The 27,543-nt window shown below is 45.4% G+C and overlaps 1 protein-coding gene and 1 long non-coding RNA gene across 7 annotated transcripts in view; both read left to right on the forward strand.

Moving 5' to 3' along the window:
* The window catches only part of MYOF (myoferlin), a 184,072-nt gene that overhangs the window by 16,224 nt on the left and 140,305 nt on the right, over positions 1 to 27,543 (forward strand). For all 6 annotated transcript variants that reach the window (XR_004258974.1, XM_032245509.1, XM_032245511.1 and 3 more), the window contains exons 2-3: positions 12,542 to 12,597; positions 16,475 to 16,566. Coding sequence is in view for 4 of the 6 variants with exons in the window: in XM_032245509.1 (XP_032101400.1) it covers positions 12,542 to 12,597; positions 16,475 to 16,566 (148 nt within the window). In the remaining 2 variants the exon portion in view is untranslated. The remainder of the gene's footprint in view (positions 1 to 12,541; positions 12,598 to 16,474; positions 16,567 to 27,543) is intronic.
* Positions 21,626 to 24,714, forward strand: LOC116528300. The gene is made up of 2 exons (XR_004258975.1): positions 21,626 to 22,513; positions 22,835 to 24,714. It is a non-coding gene; the product is annotated as an uncharacterized LOC116528300 (long non-coding RNA).

Genomic DNA, 27,543 nt, shown 5'->3' on the forward strand with positions numbered 1-27,543 from the left:
CTGAAGCTCAGCTCTGCCACTTACTGGCTCTATGATCTTGGGCAAGTCAGTTAACAACCCTGATCCTCAGTTTCCTTATCGGCAAAATGGTCATCTTTATATCTCCTGTTTTTGTTATTGTTGTTAGTTTGTTCCTTGCTTGTTTGTTTGAGATAGGGTCTTGCTCTGTCACCCAGGCTGGAGCACAGTGGCCTCATCATGACCCACTGCAGCCTTGAATTCTGGGGCTCAAGTGATCCTCCTATCTCAGCCTCCCAAGTGAGTAATTGGGACCACAGGTGCAAGCCACCATGCCAGGCTAATTTTTAAATTTTTTGTAGAGCTGGAGTCTCACTATGTTGCCCAGGCAGGCCTCAAGCTCCTGAGCTCAAGCCATTTCCCACCTCTGGCCTGTCAAAGTGCTAGGATTACAGGTGTGAGCACTGCGCCCAGCCTCCCTTGCAGGGAACAAACGTGAATGTGTTTAATATGCCCAGCACACAACACAAACACCAAGGCCGCCAAGCTGGGTGCCTGGCCCTCCTGGGTGCCCTTCCCGGCAGCCCTGACAGTGAGCAGAGCTGGGACATGACCACGCCCCGGCATCGGCTTTTAGGAAGCAGATTCTGGCTGAGTCATTCAAATGGACTGGATTTCACTGCAGCTCGCTTGGAGGATGTGGGTTTGATTCAAGAGCTTGTACATCTGAAAGGGCATTTCCAGAGGCCAGTGGGGCACTGGATGTGGGGAGGGGAGTAGTCACCCCGCTGGCATTTTGGCTGGGGCATTTCTGTTTATCAGTGATATCAGTGACTGTTTCAGAAATGTCCCAAACAGCCTCGCTTTGTATCACCATTGCCACTTGCCCAAAATGCCTTTCTCCTAGAACCTGTTTGACAGCATCTTCCTGGAATGATAGGGCAGCCAGGGTTGGAAAGCCAAAAGTCAGACACTGCCTGAGAGGTCCACCTGAGGGCTGTGTGTCCCTGTGCTCCCCCAGGTGCCCCTTAAGTCCTGCCGGCCCTTCTCAGAGCCTTCTCTGCCCTCTGGTGAAAGTGGAAATGAGCTGGCTCCTGGAGGCTGCCAGGCTGCCTGCCAGGGAGGAGCAGTCACTGCTCACATGCCAGCTGCCCCAGGGAACCTCAGAGGCCTGGAATGGAGCCACATGGAAGAAATATTCTACCAGGGCCGTCCCAGCTCCACCGGGCACTTCCTCCAGTTACAGAGGCCCTGCCCTCTGGGGCTTCACAGCCTGGGAACCCCCTGGGGTAGGCAAGGAGGCTGCCCTGGTGCTGCAATCAGAAATCATTTAGCTGAGCGTGGTGCTTTAATTCCAGCACTTTGGGAGGCCGAGGAAGGGCAGATGACTTGAGGTCAGGAGTTCGACCAGCCTGGCCAACATGGTAAAACCCCACCTCTACTAAAAATACAAATATTAGCCGAGCATGGTGGCACATGCCTGTATTCCCAGCTACTTGGGAGGCTGAGGCAGGAGAATGCCTTGAATCCAGGAGGTGGAGGTTGCAGTGAGCCCAGATTTCGCCACTGTACTCCAGCTGTCTCAAAAAAAAAGAAAAACCCAGAAAAAGAAAAAAAGAAATCATCTGATAGCTCTCATTTGTTTAGTGCTTACTGTGTGCCAGGAACTGGGCTGGGTACTTTGTATTCATTCTTTCATTTAATCATTAAAGCAGCCCTAGTAATCGTACTTATATAAACTTATGAAGTCCAATTTACTCAAGTCATGGAGAAATCACCATGTAGTAAGCCTTGGTGGGGGGGAATAATAATATTAATAATACATAGTTCCAGCCTTCAAGGCATCATCCTCTGGTCTTAATCCTCCAACTCTGAAAACTAACTGCCTTTGTCTCTTTAGTCAGAGTTTGAATCCCAGCTCCATCACTTACTAGCTGTGTGACCTCTAATAAATTGCTTAACCTCTCTGTGTCTTGGTTTCTTCCTCTGTAACTGGGAATGATCATGATAGAACTTACCTGTTATAGTTGTGAAGATTGAGTGAGGGAATTCATGGGAAGCCCTGGAAACAGTGACTCCGTTCAGAGCACTTAATGATAACTGCTAGAAGCTGGACGTGGTGGCTCACACCTGTAATCCCAGCACTTTGAGAAGCTCAGGTGAGCAGATCACCTGAGGTTGGGAGTTCAAGACCAGCCTGACCAACATGGAGAAAAATACTACTAAAAATACAAAATCAGCCAGACACGGTGGCACCTGCCTCTAATCCCAGCTACTCAGGGGGTTGAGGCAGGAGAATTGCTTGAACCTGGGTGGTGGAGGTTGTGATGAGCCTAGATCGAGTCATTGCACTCCGGCCTGGGCAACAATAGCAAAACTCCATCTCAAAAAAATAAAATAAAAAATAATAAGTGTTAGCCATGTATGGATGGGCTTCAGGAGTGTGTGAAATGTTAGGTGAAATGGCAGATCAATTCATGTGGGACTTTATAGATCTCAAAAGAAAGGAGGCATGACCCGGAGACCTAGAAAAGGTGAAGAAGGACTTCTGAATGGGAGATCGAATGTAGACTCCTGGCTGAACCTAGAGATCTTGTTGTTCCATGTTGCCTACCACAGAGCTGAGTTACTCTGGGAGCTTTTGTGGACAGTGCCTTCGCTTTTCCTGAGGCCATTTCAGTAAGACACAGCAGTCTAACCGTGCAGGACTTGGGGGCACTTCATAAACCTTATGCATGGTGGAGTCTGAGAGAAAACTTAGAGATTATCTCATCTGAATGCATCAGTTTATATATGAGGGACTCTGAGCTTGGGGGTTCAGCTTTATATTTTCCCAAGATAACAGCTCAAAGGAAGAGAATTCACAGATGTGAAAGTCCAGTCAGAGAAGCTAGGCTGACACCTGTGCTTTTCCCTGCAGGATTTTTAGGAATAGTGAGATGGTGTGTATTTGGAAGCATTTCAAATGTGTTACTGTCGTATTACTTCCATGGGCACCTGGCATGATTGGTTAGTCAGGATTCTCCAGAGAAGCCAAGCAACGGGACGTGTATGCATATGTTTGGACAGAGAGAGAGAGAGATTTTAAGGAACTGGCTCATGCAGCTCTGGGGTCTGGCAAGTCTGACATTTGCAGGGTGGGCCAGCAAGCTGGAAATTCACATTAGAATTGATGTTGCAGGTCTCGAGTCTAAATTCCACAGCTTAGAAACTCAGGTGGGCTTTCTATCTTACAGTCTTGAGGCAGAATTTCTTCTCCAGGAAACCAGTTTTTGCTCTTAAGACCTTCAACTGTTTGGATGAGGACCATCTGAATTATAGAGGGTAATTTTGCTTTACCTAAACTCAACTGAATATAAATGTTTATCACATCTACAAAATACCTCGACAGCAACATCTAGACCAATGTTTGAGCAAACAACAAGGCACTGTAGCCCAGCCAACTTGACACATGAAGTGAACCATCACAGCTGACCACTGGCACAGATGTAGCAAGCCAATTTCAGGAGTCCTGGTGTCTTTCAAGCCCTTTTTTTTTGCTCTGTCCCCCAGGATGAAGTGCAGGAGTGTGGCCACTGCAGCCTCGACCTCCCAAGCTCATCCAATCCTCTCACCTCAGCCTCCTGAGTAGCTGGGACTATTGTGCATGCCAGTATTCCTGGTTAAGTTTTAAGTATCTTGTAGAGATGAAGTTGCACTATGTTGCCCAGGCTGGTCTTAAACCCCTGGACTCAAGCGATCCTCTGGCCTTGGCCTTCCAAAGTGTTGGGATTACAGGTGTGAGCACCGCACTGGGCCAGGCCTTTTCAATAAGGCTCTGACACACTGGCTGGTAGGTGGACAACAAAGGAAATGGTTCTGTGTAAGAGGGCGGTGCTTTGGCTAAGAGAGCTGTTCAGTTCTCCCGGAAACCTTGTTCGGAGGCTGGCATTGGGTTAATTACTGCAGTGGTGACCTCCACAGAACTGAGTGAGAAGCAGGCGTAGCTAATCAGAAAACAGGAAATGTCCCAAAGAATGCCTTGAGCCCTGGTCCAGAGTGTGCTCTGCATTTGAGTCAGTTGTTATGTTCTGGGCTGAAAGTATTTCATTTCTTTCCATAGGAAGAAAGAGTCATCTTAATAAAATTAGACATAGGAGCCAGGTTGGGGGTAGGTGATGTAGAGAAAGGAGAGGGAGTTTCCTGTAATTCAATTTGATGTTCAATGCCTGCGGGTTTAACCTTCTTTTTAAAGAGGTAGAATCAAATAACTAATAAAAATATGTAACTCTGGCTGCTGGTAAGAAAAATAATTTACTTTCTTTTTGCCTGATGTGTTTATGTGTGAGAGTAGGTTTTCTTTTTTTGAGACGTGGTCTCGCTGTGTCGCCCAGGCTGGAGTGCAGTGGCATGATCTCAGCTCACTGCAACCTCCACCTCCCAGGTTCAAGTGATTTTCCTGCCTCAGCCTCCCAAGTAGCTGGGATTACAGGCACCTGCCACCGCGCCCAGCTAATTTTTGTATTTTTAGTAGAGATGGGGTTTCACCATGTTGACCAGGCTTGTTTTGAACTCCTGACCTTTTGATCCGCCTGCCTTGGCCTCCCAAAGTGCTGGGATTACAGGTATGAGCCACCGCGCCAGCCAAGAATGGGTTTTCATAAAATGTAACGTGTACACATTTTGATAAACATGAGAGCCTCCTTCCCGGAAGAGAGGGAGCAGGGTTTCTTCCCTCTCCAGGAGGGTCAGAGCTAACGCCAGCCACTTTGTTTTTCCATATTAGCCAGGGAGATGGGAGGTGCAGTGATTAAATGCCTGGGCTCGGGAGTCACGCTAGACCTGGTTATGCTTCCTCCTAGCCCTGTGATCTAGGCTAAGTTACCTAACCATTCTGAGCTCTCTTTGCTTGTCTGCAAACTGAGGAATATAACAGTGCCTACCTCATAGACTTGCCAGGAGGATTCAGTGAAATGATGCAGGTAAAGCGTTTAGCAGGCTGGGCGCGGTGGCTCACACCTGTAATCTCAGCACTTTGGGAGGCCGAGGTGGATCACTTGAGGTTAGGAGTTAGAGACCAGCCTGATCCACATGGTGAAATCCTGTCTTACTAAAGATACAAAAATTAGCTGGATGTGGTGGCTCGCGCCTGTAATCCTAGTTACTCAGGAGGCTGAGGCAGGAGAGAGGTTGCAGTGAGCCAAGATTGTGCCATTGCACTCCAGCCTGGGTGACAGAGCGAGACTCTGTCAAAAAAAAAAAAAAAAAGGTGGAGGGGGCTTAGCAATGCCCTGCCCGTAGTGACTGTCCCCTAGAGGTAGCGCCATTAGTATCGGCCTCACACAGGGAGTGCCAGGAGCTGCAGGAAATTCTGCTTAATTAGCTCCCCCTGGTCTGTAGTTAACTGGCATCTCCTTGGACTCAGCTGCTCCCCTTTAATTTCAACACACAATTGAATCGTGTTCAGGAACATGGGCTAGGAGAATTGTTGGCCCACTTGGTTTTTCTCATGCGTTACAAACTTTTTTAAGTTATAAAATCCAGTTTCTAATACCCTCCTCCTTTAAGTACTTATATCAGCCAAATGAAGCTTAGCCTAGTACCAGGCTAGCTTCACAGTGTGACCATAACCTTCCCACAAAGCCCAGTTGCCCCCTACCCACTTCTGCACTCTTTGGTTCCAGCTGGTTGGGTCCTGGGTTGTTTGCAGATGTGACTTAACTAGTTCTCCCTCCTCCATGCCTGCCCCACCCACCCTATTGAGTCTACCTGGAGTGAGCTTGTCTTCTGGCTTCACGTTTTCAATCTCTCCTTGTCCTTCAGTCTTCATCTAGCTCAGCCTCTGCTGCTTCTGTGCACACAGCCTCAAGTCACCTTTCTTTCCTCTGAATTTATCTGTGCATTGATACCCCTCTAATAGCAACTGAAGTCCTCTCTTTCTTTTTTTTCGAGATGGAGTCTCGCTCTGTCACCCAGGCTGGAGCGCAGTGGCGTAATCTCGGCTCACTGCAACCTCCGCCTCCTGGGTTCAAGTGATTCTCCTGCCTCAGCCTCCCAAATAGTTGGGAATACAGGTGCCTGCCACTACACCTGGCTAATTTTTGTATTTTTAGTAGAGATGGGGTTTCACCATGCTGGCCAGCCTGGTCTTGAACTCCTGACCTCGTGATCCGCCCACCTCAGCCTCCCAAAATGCTGGGATTACAGGCATGAGCCACCATGCCTGGTCGGAAGTTCTTTCTTTCTTTTTTTTAGAGACAGGGTTTCACCCTGTTGTTCAGGCTGATCTTGAACTCCTGATTGACCTGCCTTGGCCTCTCAAAGTGCTGGGGTTACAGGCGTGAGCCACTGCACCCGGCTGGAAGTTCTTTCGATATCAGTTCCCTATAACTACATCGCCCCTCCCCACTAGACTTCCTGAGGGCAGGAACCATGTCTTGGGTATTTTTATGTCTCCTACAGTGCCCAGCTCAATGCCTGGCAAGTGCTATTCCACAAATATTTGTTGGATGGAAGAAGGAAGGAGCTGATTAACGTTTGTGGAAGAACTCGCTCAGTGAACCATTTCTGTGGGCTGAGCTGTGAGGTCTCTTGGCCTGAGCTGGCCAGTCATTATTTCCATGTATGCCCATTCTGATAGGCAGGAGGGAATTTCAGGATGAGAATGAGATAGGCAAGGCCAGGCGCGGTGGCTCACACCTGTAATCTCAGCACTTTGGGAAGCCAAGACGGGCGGATCACCTGAAGTAGGGAGTTCGAGACCAACCTGACCAACATGGAGAGACCCCAGCTCTACTAAATATAAAAAATTAACCAGGCATGGTGGCGCATGCCTGTAATCCCAACTACTTGGGAGGCTGAGGCAGGAGAATTGCTTGAACCCAGGAAGCAGAGGTTGCAGTGAGCCAAGATTGAGCTATTGCACTCCAGCCTGGGCAACAATAGCAAAACTGTGTCCCAAAAATTAAAAAAATTTAAAAAAGAAGAAAAGAGACAGGCAAGAGCATGGTGGAGCTTTTTGCTATTTCTTTTCTTTTTTTTTCTTTGTTTTTTCTTTTTTGAGACAGAGTTTCACTTTTGTTGCTAGGCTGGAGTGCAGTGGCATATCGGCTCATGACAACTTCTGTCTCCCACATTCAAGCGATTCTTAAATGCCTCAGCCTCCTGAGTAGCTGGGATTATAGGTGCCCGCCACTGTGCCTGGCTAATTTTTGCATTTTTAGTAAAGACGGAGTTTCACCATGTTGGCCAGGCTGGTCTTGAACTCCTGACCTCAGGTGATCCTCCTGCCTTGGCCTCCCAAAATGCTGGGATTACAGGCATGAGCCACCATACCTGGCCTGTGGAATGTTTTAAGACTAAGAACTGTCTTACACTCTTCTGTTTCCTGTTACTGGCCCACAGTGGATGCTTAACAAATGTTTATGAATGAATGAACGAATGGATCATTTCACACTCCCCAGCTGCTGACCCTTGAATAATCCTGTCCCTCCTGAGGGCGGAAAGGATCCGTGGTCCCAGGCTCGGCATCAAGGTAGTTTGCTGCATGTCTTCCTTGTACTGTTTCCTAGGTCAGGAACCAGGCTTGGGACTTGTTTCATGTTGACAAGTGCTGGCTTTTTCTGCAGCCTCCCTGGGGCCCTTGTCCCTGCCTCGGCTCCCTGGTTGGAGTCTTGGGGACTTGGAGACTGGAACTTTGCTTCAGTGCCATCTTGCAGTGATGCAAATCCTACCCCAAGCACCGGTGCCCAGTTTTTATGCATTATTTGGTGACTTCTCCTTGCTTTCCCTTCTTCTTGGGACTTCTTGGAATTGCCCATCTTCTCTCTTAAAGGCCTGCCATGGTTTCAGGGTCCAGATGCACACTTTCATGACTCAATTCTCATCCACCAAGCCCTGGTTATGGGAGCAGGGGCAGTGGGGAGGTGGAGGGAGATGGGTAGTACTATTTCATGCTTGTTGAATGCAGGGATTTCTAACCTTTTCAAGGTCACTAACACATTTGAGAATCTGTTGAGAACAATGAGCTCTTTCCTGCAGGAAAACTCACAGAGGCAATATTTTGTGTATTAGAGCCAATAATCTTAGAGAGTTTCAGGATAACCTGGAATGTGACTATGAACTTCCCTATGGACATTTTCTAAGACGCCAAGCCCATCACACGTTATATTTCTGCATCTTCATTATCCAGCATTTCTAACGGCTTGCAATAAGGCACTGTGTCGTGGTGGCAAAGACACACAAACACAGATTTTGGAGCCAGAGACTTGTAGTTCAAAATCTGGCACTGTTTCCATATTAGTTGTGTGATCGTAGGCAGGTTAATTACTCTCCGTTTTCTTGGCTGAGAAATGGAAATGACCACGTTTACCTTGAAGAATTGTCTCAGTGATTAGAGATACTATGGTAGAATGCACAGCCTGGCACCTAGAGATGTTCTGTAGAGGGAGTGGTTACAATAACACACAGAAACCATTTTGTCTAGTTCTATTTAAGTTAAAAATCCTCGGCCAGGCACGGTGGTTCACACCCGTAATCCTAGCACTTTGGGAGGCCGAGGTGGGTGGATCACAAGATCAGGAGTTCAAGACCAGCCTAGCCAAGATGGTGAAATCCCGTCTCTACTAAAAATACAAAAATTAGCTGGACATGGTGGTGGGCACCTGTAATCCCAGCTACTTGGGAGGCTGAGGCAGGAGAATCACCTAAACCTGGGAAGCAGAGGTTGCAGTGAGCTGAGATGCACCACTGCACTCCAGCCTGGCGACAGAACGAGACTCTCAAAAAAAAAAAAAAAAAAAAATCCTTTGCATGTCTCCTCTTTCTCTCAAGAGCACTTCCTTATACTGGAACCAGAGAGGAGGGCTGGGAGTTTATGTCAGATGAGGAGAGGGATGGGTGGGGTGAAAATGGAAGTGTGGGAGGGGAAGCTTCAGGACAGCTTCTAGGGTACCTCAGAGTCAGATGCAGTGAGGGGCTCTGTAGGCCACTAGAAAGAGCACAGGCAGAACCAGCCAGTATAGGTCTGGGCATGAGCCGACAAATAGGGCATGCTGAAATGGGAAGGGAGCCATTGGGCTGTGTGTTGCCCTCTCAAGTGGAAAAGTTAATGCTTGGCAGAGTGAGGGCCATGACTCACAGCCTTGCTATGCTGAGGTCTTGGAAGAATGAGGTGGTTAGTCCCACAGGCAGCTGTGTGCTGGGAGCCAAAGCAATGTGACATTAGCGAAACAAAACCCACTGCCTCTTGCATTCCATAGCAAGAGAGGAGAAGTGATGGCGGAGGAGTGACTCGAAGTGTGGCCACCAATGTGAAATTGCCTGGGTCTCAAATCCTAGCAGTACCATTTATTGACTGGGTGACTTTGTTTTTTGTTTTTTTAGTGGAGACTGAATCTCACTCTATCACCTAGGCTGGAGTGCGCTGGTGCAATCTCGGCTCACTGCAACCTCCACTTCCTGGGTTCAAGTGAATCTCCTGCTTCTGCCTCCCGAGTAGCTGGGACTACAGGTGCCCACCACCACGCCTGGCTAATTTTTGTATTTTTAGTAGAAATGGGATTTCACCATGTTGGCCAGGCTGGTCTTGAACTCCTGATCTCAAGTTGTCTGCCTGCCTTGGGCTCCCAAAGTGCTGGGATTACAGGTGTGAGCCACTGCACCCGGCCAACTGACTTTGAATATGTTACTCAGCTTCTCAGTTTCCTTAGCTGTGAAAGGGGGATGAAAATAGTAATACATCCCTCCTAGCGGTGTTTTTTTTTTTTTGTTGTTGTTGTTGTTTGGGAAAGGGTCTCACTTTGTTTCCCAGGCTGGAGTGGTGTGATCTTGGCTCACTGAAGCCTTGACCTCCTGGGCTCAAGGGATCCTCCCACTTCAGCTGGAATTACCGACATGTGCCACCACACCCAGCTAATTTTTGTATTTTTGTAGAGATGGGGTTTCATTATGTTGTCTACGCTGGTCTTGAACTCCTAGGCTCAAGCAATCCTCCCACCTTGGCCTCCCTAAGTGCTGGGATTACAGCCGTGCATTACCTTGGCCTGGATCCTTCTAGGGTTAAGATTAGATGAAGGCCAGGTGCAGTGGCTCATGCCCATCCTAAGCAGATGAATGGGGAAATGTGGGTGCAAGTAAACCCTCAGGTAATGTCCTTAGAATCAATGAATGGCACATGTTCTTTAATTTTTTTTTTAAAGGAAAAAAAGAAAAAAAAGAAAGAGAAAGAAAGAAAAAGGAAGAAAGAAAGAAAAAAGAATGAAGAAGAGAAAGAGGGAGAGAGAACGGGAGTGTTGTTTTATTGCCCAGGCTAGAATGCAGTCTAAAAATGGGTGTTGAAAACCTCTTTTATGTCAATAATTGTGCTTAATAATGGAGACAGGAAAAAAATGAGGAAAGAAAATAACAAACAAGCAGCCAACCAATATTTCATTTAAACCTATGAGTAGGTGTGATGTGGTACTGATAAGAATGTATATTTTGTGTATTTAAAGTGGAGAGTTCTATAAATGTTTATTAAGTTTACTTGTTCCAGATCTGAGTTCAAGTCCTGGATATCCTTATTAATTTTCTGTCTCATTGATCTGTCTAATATTGATGTTGAATTCTCCCACTATTATCGTGTGGGAGTCTAAGTCTCTTTATAAGTCTTACGTGTCTGGGTGTTCCTGTATTGGGTGCGTATATATTTAGGATCATTAGCTCTTCTTGTTGCATTGATCCTTTTATCATTATGTAATGTCCTTCTTTGCCTCTTTTGATCTTTGTTGCTTTAAAGTCAATTTAATCAGAGGCGAGAATTGCAACTCCTGCTTTTTATTTATTTATTTATTTTTGCTCTCCATTTGGTTGGTAAATCTTTCTCCATCCCTTTGAGTCTTTGCGTATCCTTGCATGTGAGATGAGTCTGGATGCAGCATACCGATGGGTTTTGGCTGTTTCTTTTGATGGGGGGATTTAATCTATTTAAATTTAGGATTAATAATAATATATGTGAGTTTAATACTGCCATTTGATGTTAGCTGCCTGTTTTGCCCATTAATTGATGTAAATTCTTCATTATGCTGATGCTTTTTACTTTTCGGTATATTTTTGGAAAGGCTGATACTGATTGTTCCTTTCTATGTGTAGTGCTCCTTTCAAAGCACTACGCTCTTGTAAAGCAGGCCTGGGGGTGATGAAATCTCTGAGTACTTGCTTGTTCACAAAAGATTCTATTTTTCCTTCACTTGTGAAGCTTAGTTTGGCTGCATAGGAAATTCTGGGTTGAACGTTCTTTTCTTTAAGGATGTTGAATATTGGCCCCCACTCTCCTCTGGCTTGTAGGGTTTCTGCTGAGAGATCTGCTGTGAGTCTGATAGGCTTCCTTTTGTGGGTAACCTGACCTTTCTCTCTGGCTGCCCTTAGCATTTTCTCCTTCATTTCAGCCCTGGTGAATCTGACGATTATATGCCTTGAGGTTGGTCTTCTTGAGGAATATCTTTGTGGTGTTCTCTGTATTATGTGGAGTTGAATATTGTCCTGCCTTGCTAGGTTGGGAAAATTTTCCTGAATAATATCCTGAAGAGTATTTTCCAGCTTGGATTCATTCACTTCGTCACATCCAGGTACACCTATCAAACGTAGATTAGGTCTTTTCACATAGTCCCATATTTCTTGAGGACTTTGCTCATTCATTTTTATCCTTTTTTCTCTAATCTTGTCTTCTTATTTTATTTCATTAAATTGGTCTTCGACCTCTGATATCCTTTCTTCTGCTTGATCAATTCAACTGTTAAAACTTGTGCATACTTCACGAATTCTCATGTTGTATTTTTCAGCTCCATTAATTCACTTATATTCCTCTCTAAATTGTCTATTCTCATTAGCATTTCGTCAAACCTTTTTTCAAAGTTCTTAGTTTCTTTGCATTGGGTTAGAACAAGTTCTTTTAACTCACAGAAGTTTCTTATCAACCACCTTTTGAAGCATATTTCTGTTAATGGAACACACTCGTTCTCCATCAGGCCTTGTTCTGTTGCTGATGAGGAACTGTGATCCCCTGTAGAGGGAGAGGCGTTCTGAGTTTGGGTATTCTCAGCCTTTTTAGGCTGGTTTCTTACCTTCATTATAAATTTATCCATCTGTGGTCTTTATAATTACTGACTTTCTAATTAGGTTTCTGAGTGGATGTCCAACTTGTTGATTCCCAGCGCCGGAATTCCACTGGGCCGACTAAAACAGCGGCGTTAAGATTTGTGGTGCTTTTCTGCCTGGGAATCTCTGGTCTGGCTTCCTTCTTGAGTCCATCCTTCAATCAGCTGAATAGGTGATTCTGCCTTCTCGAGCTCCAAATGTCAGCCAAAAGGAAACCCAGTCTCGTTTACTCTGCACCAAGAACCGCAGCGCCGGCCACAAGAGTCGCACTGGCGACCCGTGAGGCTCCTCCGCTGGGAATCTCCTGGTCTGTGAGCAACCAAAATTAGTCTGAAAATGTGGCATCCTCTTGTTCTCTACGCTTTCACTGGGAGCTACAATTCCGAGCTGCTAGTGATCAGCCATCTTGGATCTCTCTCCTCTAATTTTTTATAAATGATTGATATGTCTTCCTTTATCTCTTTTGCAGATGAGAAAAAGAAAACAAAGAAAGTTGATAATGAATTGAACCCTGTCTGGAATGAGGTGATTTCTTCATTGTTTTTTCAACTTTGTTTTAACAGATAAGCTGTATTTGATTGTCCTATCTTTGGGTGAGAGGTTACCTCTTCCTTTTGGAAGGAGAATCTCTACATTTCACCCCCACCCACTCCATTTCCCTTTGTGTTCACCAAGAGAGCAGAACAGTTCAAGGAGAGTAGCTCACCAGCAACCACCTCCTGTACAGCCGCGGTGCGGCGAGGGGAGCCTGGACTGGCAGGAGCAGAGTCGAGTTGTTACCTGGCACCGCCAGGAGCCTGCTGTGTGAGCTTGGTCCACTTATGTTGCATATCTGGGGCACACGTGTAGAGCAAGGGTGGGATTAGATCATCTCCAGAGCCTCAGCAGGAAGGCCTCATAATTAAAAACATGTCTGCATGTGACAAATCAAGACTGTATCACATGATTCTCTGTGTGTCTAGCTGGGTAATGGCATGTTTTGTTTTTATGTCGATAAAAGTGACATCCAATATGCTTCATGTGGACATTTTTGAAAACTTCAGATAAGCATTAAGAAATTAACTTGGGTCCCCCTCCTTAGAGGAAACTACTATTAACATCTGTGATGTATCAGTAAGTGTTTATTGAAGGAATATATTTAATAAAATCTGACATCTGAAATACAAACTAGCATCATATAGCAAATGATTTCCTCTCCTACGTTTTCTATTATATCCTGAACATATGCCCATATTATTCAATTCAAAAGTATTTTAATGACTGTGTAATATTCTACTGAAGACATATAACTTATTTACCTCCCCCCACTGTTGACCTTATATATAGTTTAGAAGTAGTTTGGTGTTTAATATTTTCACAAATATGTGAAAAAATTTAATTCTTCCCACTGAGTAGGATTTTCCTACTCTCTCCCTTTTTTAAACTACCCAATTATTCATGAAACTCTTAACGTTTTAATAGCTGATGGCCAGCTCCACTGTGTTTTTCAAAAGCTGGTCAAACCTCCCTGGACAAGAACAATAGTGAATGTCTTTGTTATTTTCACCAAGTCACCGCTCCATGAAGGCTTCCCTCCACCCACTGCAAATTGCTTTCTCTCCCAACTAGTTTTAATATTTCCATGAGATAAAGAATAGACCCTTATCTTTTTTTTTTTTTTTTTTTGAGACAGGTTCTCCCTCAGGTAGGAATACAGTGGTGTGATTAAGGCTCAATACTGCCTTGAATTCCTGGGCTCAGGTGATCCTCCCACTTCAGCCTCCTGAGTAGCTGGGACCACAAGCACACACCACACCTGACTAATTGTTTCATTTTTTGTAGAGATGGGGTTTCAACATGTTGCCCAGGCTGGTCTTGAACTCCTGAGCTCAAGTGATCCACCTGCTTCAGCCTCCCAAAGTGCTGGGATTATGGGTGTGAGCCATTGTGCCTGGCTAGACCTTATCCTTAAATGAAGTGAAACAAAAAACTTTTTAATGCCTTGGTTTGTTTTTTGTTTTTTTGTTTTTTTTGTTTTTTGTGACGGAGTTCCACTCTTGTTACCCAGGCCGGAAGTGCAATGGCATGATCTCGGCTCACCGCAACCTCCGCCTCCTGGGTTCAAGCAATTCTCCTGCCTCAGCCTCCTGAGTAGCTGGGATTACAGGCACACACCACCATGCCCAGCTAATTTTTTGTAGCTTTAGTAGAGACGGGGTTTCACCATGTTGACCAGGATGGTCTCGATCTCTTGACCTCGTGATCCACCCGCCTCGGCCTCCCAAAGTGCTGGGATTACAGGCTTGAGCCACCGCGCCCGGCCAACCCAGCTAATTTTTTTTAAAAATGTTTGTAGAGATTACATCCGGCTCTGTTGCCCAGGCTGGTGTTGAGTTCCTGGGCTCAAGCCATTTTCCTGTCTTGGCCTCCCAAAGTGCTGAGATTACAGGTGTGAGCCATTGTGTTCAGCCTTTTTAATGCCTTTCTGAAATGCTTGGCAGGTCTCAGGTAGGTTGAGAGGGAATTCCACTTATCTGTAATTTCCCCAGAACCCAGAACACAGCCAGCTAGACTGCAAGCTCCATGAAAGCAAGAGGCCCCTTGGGTTGGTCACCGTGGATTCCTAGCACCTGACGCAGAGCTCCAAGAATAAGGCAAATAAGAAATGCATTTATGTAAGGGTGCTTCCTGTTTCAGATTTTGAACCATCCCAACTCGTCTCTTGATATTTGAGATCAAGCCACGTGACCGATGGCAGAGAGATGTGTTCTGACGTGAGCTGCCATATCCTCTGCAGGGAATCAGCCATCTTATTCCATTTTGTTTTCAGCACTTTTTTTTTTACTTTCATATTGCAAATGTTTTATCAAGTAAACTGTTTTATAATTGAAACCAAACCCAAATGAAATGTCAACCTCAAACCCACTGGGATTGCTCATGCTGGGTTTTTCTTTTTTAAGTCAGAGTTTCACTCTTATTGCTCAAGCTAGAGTGCAATGGTGCGATCTCGGCTCACTGCAGCCTCTGTCTCCCAGGTTCAAGTGATTCTCCTGCCTCAGACTCCCAAGTAGCTGGGATTACAGGCATGCGCCACCATGCCTGGCTAATTTTGTATTTTTAGTAGAGATGGGGTTTCACCATGTTGGTCAGGTTGGTCTCAAACTCCTGACCTCAGGTGATCCACCTGCTTTGGGGATTACAGGCGTAAGTTACTGTGCCTAGCTCTTTTTTGAGACAGGGTCTTGCTCTGTCACCCAGGCTAAAGTGTAATGGCACAGTCATAACTAACTGCAGCCATAACCACTTGAGCTCAAGCGATCCTCCCGCCTCAGCCTCCTAAGCAGCTGGGACTATAGGCACACACCACTGTGCTCTGCTGATTTTTAAATTTTTCTTAGAGACAGAATCTCACTGTGTTGCCCAGACTGGTCTTGAACTCCCGGCCTCAAGCAGTCCTACTGCCTCAGCCTCCCAAAGTGCTGGAGTTACAGGTGTGAGCCACCATTCTCAACCTGGGTATGTTCTAATAGAAGCTTTGAGGCCAGGGGCTGTGGCTCACACCTGTAATCCCAGCATTTTGGGAGGCCAACACGGACAGATTACTTGAGGTTGGGAGCTCGAGACCAGCCTGGCCAACATGGTGAAACCTCATTTCTACTAAAAGTGCAAAAATTGGCTGGGCATGGTGGTGTGTACCCATCATCCCAGCTACTGAGGAGAACTTTTTTAAGTTCTGAAAATTTTTTTTTAGAAGTTCTGAAACAAGTTGCCCTTCCATTCCAAGCCCACTACAAGAAGGATCAAGTCATCATTTAAAGTATTTAATTCATTTATTACCTAATTAATCAAAGGCATCAGTGATGCTTTATTTATTTATTTATTTATTACATTTGTCATTAGAAAGCAACTTACTGCATTAAAATGAGAGACTCAGAAAGGTCGGTATATGACAGCATTGACCGACCGTGGTGGAACTTAAAAGGAGAGGCATTTTAGAAAACGTTTGCTTAGATCATTCATCTTCTTTGTTTGATAGTAGCATGATTAAGAAGAGCAGATAATTTAAAACCTGCCATTGGAGAAGATGTTTTCACATAGACCCTACATTTCATTCTTGCAGCAGTTGTGGTAGGCGTTGAGTCCAGTTCTCTGAGCGTGAGGCAGGGGTGTGGTGACCTGGCTGAAGCCACAGAGCCTAGGAAACAGGAAGCCAGGAGCTGTCCACAGGTCCTCTAAGTGGATGTCTGGTTTCTTTCCCGCCCCCTCGGCCGCCTTCAGCTTTAGAATTTAATCATTTCTGCCTAACTTCAAACGATTGTCCTTGGTGAGAATAACGACCCACCATGTAGCATTGGTGCATCTTAGTAATCTCTGCTCCTTTAACAGCCTTTTGTTTTTCTTTTCAAAACCTTTCTGTGAACAGATTTTGGAGTTTGACTTGAGGGGTATTCCGTTGGACTTTTCATCTTCCCTTGGGATTATTGTGAAAGATTTTGAGACAATTGGACAAAATAAGTAAGTTGTTTTCAACTGTTTTTCTCATTTTATGTATTACCTTCTCACTGTTGTTTATTTTGTTGAAGAGACACATCTTTAATAATGTATTACATAGAATACTTCCAATATAAATGTGCTTTAATTCCATGTTCCCCTCCTTTCTGAGCCAATAGCAGACGTGGCTTATCCATCTCAGCACTTTTTCCCGAAAGGCTGCAAACACCGAGCCACCCCTAGTCTATCAAACTTGCTCAGAGTGAAGCCTGTTCACATGCCTGCAACTTCTTTAATGACATTTCCTACCTCTGGTAGTTTATCTGAACTGTAGCAATACTGGATACAACCCAAATAGCTTCTTCTTCTGTGGCCCATGCACATCTCATTCAAGTTTTACTTCCAGCCCCATTTCCATCTCAATGTCTCCTTCGCCTTTTAATCCCAACAGACCTAAACCAGACTCCTGGACCTACTGCCTCTTTCTTTTCACAAGGGGAAGGGTCACGGTGGTGCCTGTGATGACACCAAGGATTGTCCTCCGGGTAAAGGTGGGGGACTTCTCAAACAGGTCCCTGTGGGACAGAATGACCTTAGTATTAATAAATTCACCCTAGGCCAGGATCTGGACTTTGGCCTTATAGACTTAGACCCAGCCTTATGTTACCAATTCAAGCTAACCAAGTTCACAAGAGACTAATGCTATTGTTTGTTTTTTTTTTTTTTTTTTTTTTTTTTTGAGATGGAGTCTCGCTCTGTTGCCCAGGCTAGAGTGCAGTGGCACAATCTTGGCTCACTGCAACCTCTACCTCCCAGGTTCAAGCAATTCTCCTGCCTCAGCCGCCCCAGTAGCTGGGATTATAGGCATGTGCCACCACGCTCAGCTAACTGTTGTATTTTTAGTAAAGACGGGGTTTCACCATGTTGACCAGGCTGGTCTTGAACTCCTGACCTCGGGCGATCCGCCCACTTTGGCCTCCCAAAGTGCTGGGATTACAGGCATGAGCTACCATGCCTGGCTGAGACTGATGTTTAAAACCAAAATACCTACTTATTTTCCTTCTGGTGGAAATCAGTTGCCTAGTGAGAGGGCATTTCTACCCTCCAATCCATGAATTTTCCTTTAAGTCATACCACACGGGAAACCAAATTACTTTGTATCCTTGCTTACAAGATGTTATTGTTTATAAGATATACTATTAAGTTAATAACAGGTTTGGTTCCCCACCCCCCAAAAAAGACTCCTGATATTTAATGCCTACATCAATTGTAAGAAGCATTTCAGTTTTCAGTAATGTTAGTACGTTTTTAAATGTATGTCTTAGGTGCATCTGGTATAATCCGAAGGCTGTAATGAGAGTAAAAAATTAGTATGAATGAGTTGAGGTGGGGTAGTCACATGCCCTGATTTCTTGGGACAGTCCTGGTTTACTGTCCTAGCACAATGATGAATAACGCCTCTTTTGCTGTCAACATGGCTTGGTTTGGACGGTAAATTATTATTATTAGAGACAGAGCCTCACTCTGTCACCCAGGCTGGAGTGCAGTGGTGCAATCTCGGCCCACTGCAACCTCTGCCTCCTGGGTTCTTGTGCCTCGGCCTCTTGAGTAGCTGGAATTGCAGGCATGCACCACCACACCCAGCTAATTTTTGTGTTTTTTAGTAGAAACGGGGCTTCACCATGTTGACCAGGCTGGTCTTGAACTCTTGGCCTCAACTGATCCATCCACCTCAGCCTCCTAAAGTGCTGGGATTACGGGGGTGCAGTAAATTAGATGGTCACTCCAGTTATTGGGGTCTTCTGCTTAATGGCATCAGACTAAGAGAGTCTGCACAGATATCTACTCCCTGGACAGTGCTTTGATAGGCACTCCCATATTTGCCTTTGATGAGATCCTTTTTACCATTCTCCATTGCTGACCAATGCCCCTGTGACTGATGCATATTTTTTTTTTCTTCCTTCCTTCCTTCCTTCCTTCCTTTCTTTTTTCTGAGATTGAGTTTCGCTCTTCTGGAGTGCAATGGCATGATCTTGGCTCACCGCAACCTTGGCCTCCCGGGTTCAAGTGACTCTCCTGCCTCTGCCTCCTGAGTAGCTGGGATTACAGGCACGTACCACCACACCCAGCTAATTTTTATATTTTTAGGAGAGACAGGGTTTTACCACGTTGGCTGGCCAGGCTGGTCTCGAACTCCTGACCTCAGGTGACCTCCCACCTTGGCCTCCCATACTGCTGGGATTACAGGCGTGAGCCACCATGCCTGGCCCCTTCTTATGTCTTATCCAGTCTGTCGCCAGATCATGTTTTCTTCCTTTCCATGGTCGCTGCTTGTGTATGTGTTTCTTCCCCAGGCCCACAGCCACCAGCCTGGTTGAGGCCTTCCTCATTTTGTGCCTTATTTATTTTAGCGTGGCAATGGGCTGGCCTCAAAACTCTCATCTATGGTTTAAAGTCCTTGCTTTCTTGAACGTTTCAATACTTTGAGAAAGTCATAAAATAAACAAATACACTAAAAAATATGTATATAATGTGTCAGGTACCATGAAGTGATGTGACTAAAGAAGAAACCGTTGTATCCCATGAAGAATAGTAAATCAGGGTGGGGCATGGTGACTTGTGCCTGTAATCCCAGCACTCTGGGAGACTGAGGCAGGTGGATCATGAGGTCAGGAGTTCGAGACCAGTCTGGCCAACATAATGAAACCCTGTCTCTACTAAAAATACAAAAATAAGCTGGGCATGGTGGTGCTTGCCTGTAGTCCCAGCTACTCAGGAGGCTGAGGCAGGAGAATAGCTTGAACCTAGGAGGTGGAGGTTGTGGTGAGCTGAGATCTCATGACTGCGCTCCAGCCTGGGAAACAGAGCATGACCCTATCTCAAAAAGAAAAGAAAATCAGAGGAAAAGGGAAAGTAGTCAAGGGTAGCAAGGAAGGGAGATCCAGTTTTATGTGAGGTGGTGATAAGGTGACAAGTGAGCAGAGACGTAAATATAATTGCAAAAGTAATTGTGGTTTTTCACCAACCTAATATAATGAAGAACTGAACCATGCAGTTCTCTGGGGGGTTGGGGAGTAGAGAGAAGGAATATCCCAGGCAGGGAAGAGCATGTGCAAAGGTCCTGAGGCAGGAGTGCACTTGGGGTGCTGGAGAATGTGAGGAGGCCAGTCAGGTTGGGGCACAGGGAGCAGTGGGACTGTGGGAAGTTGGTGAGGTCAGAGAGACCACAATGTGTGCAGCTTTGTGGGCTGAGGCATGGGCTTTGGATTTCATCCTAAGTGGAATAGGAATCTGTTAAAAGTTTTGCTTATGATCTGACATGTTTTAAAAGGATCACTTGGGCTTTTTGTGTAGAGACTGGAGGCAGGAACCAGTTAGGAAGCAGGAAAACAATACTGGGAGACCATTATATATTTATTGTAAACAGATTGAAAACACAGTGCAGCCCTCAGAGGACAGCAGTGATGGGAAAGGACAAGCCCCCACCCTAAGGCTCTCCCTAACACTCATTTCAGGTATTTGTGTGCATTTCTAGAGATAGAGTTCATGGGCAGTCCATCTGAACCTGGACATTTTCATATTTTTGTGAACCTATGACAGGCATAATTCTGAATAAAGAAAATACAATGTGTCCTGTTCTAAGAGGGTCCTTCTAAGGTTCAGGGGCTCCATGAGTCACGCTGAGCTATGTTATACTTGGTGTTGATGCCTGCTGAGTATAAAAACCAAATGAGGCCAGGTGTGCTGGTTTATGCCAGTAATGCCAGCACTTTGGGAGGCCGAGGCAGGCGAATCACTTGAGTTCAAGACCGGCCTGGTCATCATGGCAAAACCCTGTCTCTACTAAAATACAAAAATTAGCTGGGTGTGGTGGTGCACACCCGTAATCCCAGCTACTTGGGAGGCTGAGGCACAAGAATCGCTGGAACCTGGGAGGCAGAGATTGCAGTGAACTGAGATCACACCACTGCACTCCAGCCCTGATGACAGAGGAAAAAAAAAAAAAAAGACCAAATGAGCACAGGGTTACTCTGATATTATGATGACCAGAATTTTTAGGCATAACAGAGGTAAATTCTAGGCCAGTTATGAAGCTGGTCTTGATTACTTTTTCAATCTTTCCCTCCTCCCATCTTCCATCCTCCTGACTTTTGCTGGGCACCCAGTGTCTTTAAGATTCCTGGCTCCCACTGTGGTACCTGCTGAGGCCTGCCCCCTGAGCCACATCCTGCACACTCTGTCAATTTTTTTCCTGTACAAAACTTACCTGTCCTGTGGCTCAGTCCTTCAAAGCCCTGCTTCAAGGTGCTTTCTGAGAAATTAATCGAGTGTTGGTATAACAGCTGCTAATAGTTAATTTCCCGGTAGCATTGACTTTTGAACTGAAGGCCATCAGTGACTTACTTGAAGGAGTGAACAAGATGGGAACTTTAGGCCCTATGGCCAGGTCATTGGAGGAGGTGGTTCTTTTTTTTTTTTTTTTTTTTTTTTTGTATTAATAATTAGAACATTATCTCTCTGTCCTGCAGATTCCACTGCATAGTTTACTGTCTTGCAGTGGAAGGCCGACCCTGCGTCAGCTCTGTAATGAACAAGGCATGATTTCCTGCCCCTCCATCGCCTCTGCTCTTCTGCTAAGCAGTGTGCTTCCCCATCCTCAGCTGGGAATCATGATCATTGGTTTAGTTTCCACAAATTAACCAATACACACACCTTGGTCAAATTACCTGTACATTTCAGAAACAAACTTTTTTTTTTTTTAAAACAGTCTGGGAATAAGCTGTATGTTTGTTCAAAATATTTGTGTATTTTGGGCCCAGATTTTTTTTTTTTTTTTTTTTTTTAACAGACAGGGTCTATTCACAGGCACGATCCCACTACTGATCAGCACGGGAATTTTGACCTGCTCCGTTTCCAACCTGGGCCAGTTCACTCCTCCTTAGGCAAGCCGGTGGTCCCTCGCTCCCGGGAGGTCACCATATTGGTGCCGAACTTACTGCCGACACCCGATCAGCATAGCGCACTACAGCCCGGAACTTCTGGGCTCAAGCGATCCTCCAGCCTCAGCCTCCCTAGTAGCTGGGACTATAGGCACGCACCACCGCGCCGGGCTCTTTCTGGCTTTTTCTACTAAAGTTCTGGCCTTTGAGGATCTGCTTATTGCTCAGTGTGGGACCGCTTCCCTCACCTGAAGCGCAGGGTGGGGCCAGAAGGGTTTTCTAAGGAATGTCCTGCCTATTGACTTTCCTGTTGCCATAGAGATGGCCTGTGCAAACAGGAGCCCTCACTTTGCATCTGCTGCTCCCCGGCCTGTTAGCAAACAGTTTCCAGCTGCCCGGGTCAGCTGTGCACCGTGCCCACATCCGCGCCGGCTAGACCCACGCAGTCCCAGGCTTCAGCGCCTGCGGGCGGTAACACCCCCCACAACCCTCAGGCACTGGGAGTGGGTGGGGCTTTTCAGTGTGAACTCTTTTCTTCCTCACTTTACAGTCATCCAACCAGCCACTCAGAAGGAATGAGGGTGAGAAAGGAGGAGCCTCTTGGTCACAGGAGGAACATGAAATGTTATTTTTAGAGGAAATGTCAGAGGGGAAAGATTTTCCCAGAGGCTAAAGAATGAAAGTTCCCTTTGCAGACAGCCAATGACTATCACTTCGTGAGGACTTAGCATGTGCCAAGGGCACCCAGCCCTTTGCATTCATTACCCCACTTGATCCTCACACCATACCCCATATGATGGGTCCTACTTTTCCTCAGAGAGGTTGAGTAACCTGCTCAAGGTCACACAGCAGGTGTGTGTCAGAGTCAGCTCATTTATATCCAGGCCTATATACTTGACTTTTATGTTATACCAAAAGTCTCTGAATACCTATGGGAAACAAAATGTTGGTAGAATGATCAGTTATCTCTGCTGAAATAGAAGTGGTTTTTCTTCCTAATTATGAGAAAAAAAAAACATTTTAAATTCTCAGTATCAGGGCCGGGCGCGGTGGCTCAAGCCTGTAACCCCAGCACTTTGGGAGGCCGAGGCGGGTGGATCACGAGGTCAAGAGATCGAGACCATCCTGGTCAACATGGTGAAACCCCGTCTCTACTAAAAATACAAAAAATTAGCTGGGCATGGTGGCGTGTGCCTGTAGTCCCAGCTACTCAGGAGGCTGAGGCAGGAGAATTGCCTGAACCCAGGAGGCGGAGGTTGCGGTGAGCCGAGATCGCGCCATTGCACTCCAGCCTGGGTAACATGAGTGAAATTCCGTCTCAAAAAAAAAAAAAAAAAAAAAAAAATTCTCAGTATCAGTGTATTGCTACCTTTCCTAAGCTCCACCCTGGGTAAAAATTTTAAGCATTTTTATGCTATTGAATAGTAAGTCACTTATGACGATATTCAGCAATGGACAAGATATATGAAGAGACTATATTGCATGTCATTTACTCTTCGCAGTGACCTCGAGAAATAGAGTAGATTTGAGCCTCAGAGGGGCTGAGGCTGGGACCCCAATCTGTTGTCATCCTGGCCCTCCCCTTGAGTTTCTAAAAGTGCCATCCTCAAGAACCTGTACATGTAAAAATGAAATATACTGACAAGTTTTCAGACTGTGTGTGTGTGTGTGTGTGTGTGCATGTGTGCACACACATGCCCAGGAGAAAAAAGAGGTACCGCGTAGGACTTTTGCATTCGCTTTTCCCTTTGCGTGGAATGCTCCTTCCCTCAAACTGCAATAGATGTAAAATCTTGTCACTGGGCCTCACCATCTCTCATCATCCAACCTAGAGCAGCCCCTCCCTGTCACTCTCCATCTTATGACCCTGTTTTATTTCCTTCAAAGCCCTTCTTATTAGGGAGCTCATAGGAGCATAAGAATAGGAAAGGAGTCTATGTGAGCATATAAATGTTAGAATTGTGTTTTAGACAAGTACTCAGGGTATGTGCTGGTCCACACACCTGCTATATGTAGCTCAGCATTCTCCACCATCTGAAACGTTCTTATCTATTTACTTATTCATTTGTTCTCTATCTACTGGATAGTAAGCTTCATGTCACTCTTGTTCAACGCCGTGACACCAGCACTTAGCACAGCGCCTGGCATACAGTAGGCTCTAAATAAATGTTTGTTGGATGAATGAGTGAACAAGTGAGTTTATGATGCTCCTACATGGATGACATTGACCATTTACAAAGCACCTTGCAGCTGTCATGTCAGCTCACTGGTAATGGGCCATCGATATGGAATCTGTCCACCTTGGCTCTCTGGAACAGCTCTCCAGTTCCAACTTGGGTTTAAGCCTCAAAGGGGTCAGGATACAAAGGGGTCAGAACACCGGAGAAACAAACCCCTCCCACAAAGTTCATGTCCCTTTGTAGCGAGATGTGGAACTCAAGACAGAGCTCACAGGAAGGCAGCAGAGCATGGTAGTTGAAAGCTGGGATTCTGGAGTCAGGCAGAAGCTGATTAGAGACCCAGCTCTACTAATGTGTGGCCTGAGCAAGTTACTTACCCTTTCCAGGCCTCAAAATTCTCATCGTTAAATTGACTATAGTTTGGAAGTTTCGTTATGTTAGGGGACCAGATTTACCCTCCGCCTGACACAACTAAAACAAAATACATGCAACAGTCGTTTTCAGATGTTGGACTTTGCTGGCACAGAACAGTGATCTCTAAGAGATGGGAGATCAATGAGGTGAGCCCTGTGAGTGCCCAGCTTAATGCCTAAGGGATTTGTTTCCAGGCTGCAATGCAAGGAAAGGGAACCCAGGCAGATCCTTGTTGTATCCCAGAGTTAGAGAGATGCAGGTGGGAGTCTAGAGATGCCAAGGTTACTGGTGGTCCAAGAGGAGACACACACACTCACACACACACACACACACACACACACACACTCACAGAGAGAGAGAGGGAGAGAGAGAAGACTAGAGAAGAGAGGAGAGATAGAGCACTTCAGAGACTTGTAGAAAGTTCCCTTGAATCTTCAGCTGAGTACTGAGTGAGGAAACTACCTGAGGCAGGGCTGAGAAGAGCTTATGTTCGTACCAACAAAGGAAAACACCTTGTAATTCATAGGGAAGTATTTGGCCTCCATATTGTAGAGAGAAAACAGTCAGTAGAAACTGACCCAGAAATGGCACACGATCATTAGGAGACATGGACAGTGAAACAAGTATTATGGTTCTTTTTTAAAAAATTACTTGTGTGTGTTTTTTGTGAGACAGGGTCTCACTCTTTTGACCAGGCTAGAGTGCAGTGGCACGATCTCAGCTTACTACAACCTCCACCTCTAGGTTCAAGTGATTCTCCTACCTCAGCCTCTGGACTAGCTAGGATTACAGGCATGTGCCACCATGCCCAGCTAATTTATGTATTTTTAGTAGAGACAGGGTTTCACCATGTTGGCCAGGCTGGTCTTGAACTCCTGGCCTCATGTGATCTGCCTGCCTCAGCTTCCCAAAGTGCTGGGATCATAGGCATGAGTCACCATGCTCTGCTGAGTATTAGAATTCTATAGATTCTATTCTATAGAAGGTGGAGGATTTCTTGAGCATGTTAGTAGAGACATGAAAGATAATTTAAAAAGTTAACTTGAATGGCTAGAGATGAAAATTACAATATCTGAAATAAAGTGACCATAATTATCTCTCTAAGAATTTGCATTTCTAGTATTCTCTCTGCCCTCCGAATATATGTACTTGTGCATGCAAAACCACCATTGCATATACTCCCACACACATGCAGAACAAAGTTAGAAACAGTTTCTGAATAGAAATCCCCAGCAAGGGATCTGTTTTGCTGTGTCGTAAGAAGATAACAAAAAGCCTAACAATATACCTAGAAGGAAATGTATTCTAGTTCTTGCAAAAGATGTGTGGGCATGTGGCCAGCTGTGCGATCATGAGATTAGTTAGAATTTCAGTTTTGCTTCTTGTTGGATGGGTGACTCTTGGGAAGTTTCTTCATCTTTATAATGGGGACTGTGATACTTCCTCAATAAATACTAGCTATAGGGCGAATGTGATATAATTAAGAGGGGAAATTACTTCAGTTTCCCGACGAACAACAAAATAGCTAATTTTTTTTCTTACTTTGTGTCAGGGACTATGCTAAAACTATTTCACATATAATTGCATTTAATCTTTATAACAATTATGAGTCAGACAGTCATCTTCAACTCACAAATGAGAAAAATGTGGCTGAAAGAGGTTCATTAAATTGTGTAGGGTCACTCAGCTCTTTAAGTGGAAGCACATAGATTTTATCTAGGTACCTTAAAATCCTCTTACACAGAGCCCAGACCTTCCAAAGGGGTGTGTGTGTGTGTGTGTGTGTGTGTGTGTGTGTGTGTATGGGTTCAGGCTGAGGGCCAGGGTGCTAAAACTTGAAAGTGAGAGGTGGTTCTGGGGGCTATAGAATTAGAAAAAGGAAAAGACCTAGCTTATATTGTGAATTGTACTAACTCCCCACCAGGCACAGTGGCTCAAGCCTGTAATCCCAGTACTTTGGGAGGCTGAGTCAGATGGATCATTTGAGGTCAGGAGTTCGAGACCAGCCTGGCCAAAAAAGTGAAATCCCATCTCTACTAAAAATACAAAAATTAGTCGGGTGTCATGGCAGGCGCCTGTAATCCCAGCTACTCTGGTGGCTGAGGCAGGAGAATCACTTGTACCCAAGAGGGGAAGTTTGCGGTGAGCCAAAATTGAGCCATTACACTCCAGCCTGGGTGACAGAGGGAGACTGTGTTGAAAGAAAGAAAGAAAGAAAGAAAGACAGAGAGAGACAGGGAGGGAGGGAGGGACTCCCTGGGCAAAGCTTGTGTGTGTGTGTGTGTGTGTGTGTGTGTGTGTGTGTGTGTGTGTGTGTCTGTGTGTGTGTGTTTGAGATAGTCTCGCTCTGTCGCCCAGGCTGGAGTGCAATGGCGCTCACTGCAACCTCCGTCTCCTGGGTTCAAGCAATGCTCCTGCCTCAGCCTCCCAGGTAGCTGCGACTACAGGTGCCCACCACCATGCCCGGCTAATTTTTGTGTTTTTAGTAGAGGCAGGGTTTCATCATGTTGGCCAGGCTGGTCTCAAACTACTGACCTCAAATGATCCACCCACATGGGCCTCCCAGAGTGCTGGGATTACAGGCGTGAGCCACTGCACCCAGCAGACCAAAGCTTGTTTTAAATTAGAGAAAACAGAAAAACTGTGGTTTGGAATGAAATTAACTTGGTAGGGCAGTGTGCTATTGCTTATAAGAAGTTTTTCATTTCCTACTATATGCAATACCTTGTCTTTAAGCTTTTAATCCTTTTCTTTCTCCTAGTTAGAAGATGCACTTCCGACCTTGCCCCATGTAAATGAGGCAGAGGGAGAAGGTGGTCTTCTTGTTCTGGGGTTGGTTGCTGAGGAAGGATTAGATAGCCCATGGGCTGAAGCAGGACTTTCTCACTGGAGCAGCTTCTCAGGCTGTTGGAAAATCTAATCCAGAAGCAGCTGTTACTGTGGAGCAGAATTCTCAGTTCTGATTTCTTCTAGTTCTGTGTTAGAGCAGCAACACTGAAAAGAACTGAACTGGTTTGGGCTGGCTGTCTCTGTACGCGGAGAGGCTGACCTGCACTTTTTGGGAAGGCAGATTAAGTAGCTGCTGCAATCCTGCTGTTATCTGTTAAGATCTTTAAATAAGAATAAGAATGATTAAAGAAGAATGGGCCATAGCCCTGGAGGAAGATACCCAGAGAGGCTGAAAGGGAAAGGCATCTCATAAAAGCAAGAGCTGTAATTATCTTCTGATGGCTCTTTAGCAGGTGATCTCTTCGGAGAGGCAGATTTACAACCTGTAAATAATTTGCAAGGTCATTGGACTATCTTCAATGATGTATCAGCTAATTTATTCATGCTGCAAATATTTACTAATGCCAACTATATGTCAGACACAGCTCTAGACACTGGGGGTACTCCATATCTTTGATGGAGCTAACAGTTGAGTAAACAGATAATCAATAAATACACATATGACATAACATGGTGAT

Source organism: Sapajus apella, unplaced genomic scaffold (assembly GCF_009761245.1).
Source record: "Sapajus apella isolate SASKATOON/1434 unplaced genomic scaffold, GSC_monkey_1.0 scaffold58, whole genome shotgun sequence".
Lineage (NCBI taxonomy): Eukaryota > Metazoa > Chordata > Mammalia > Primates > Cebidae > Sapajus > Sapajus apella.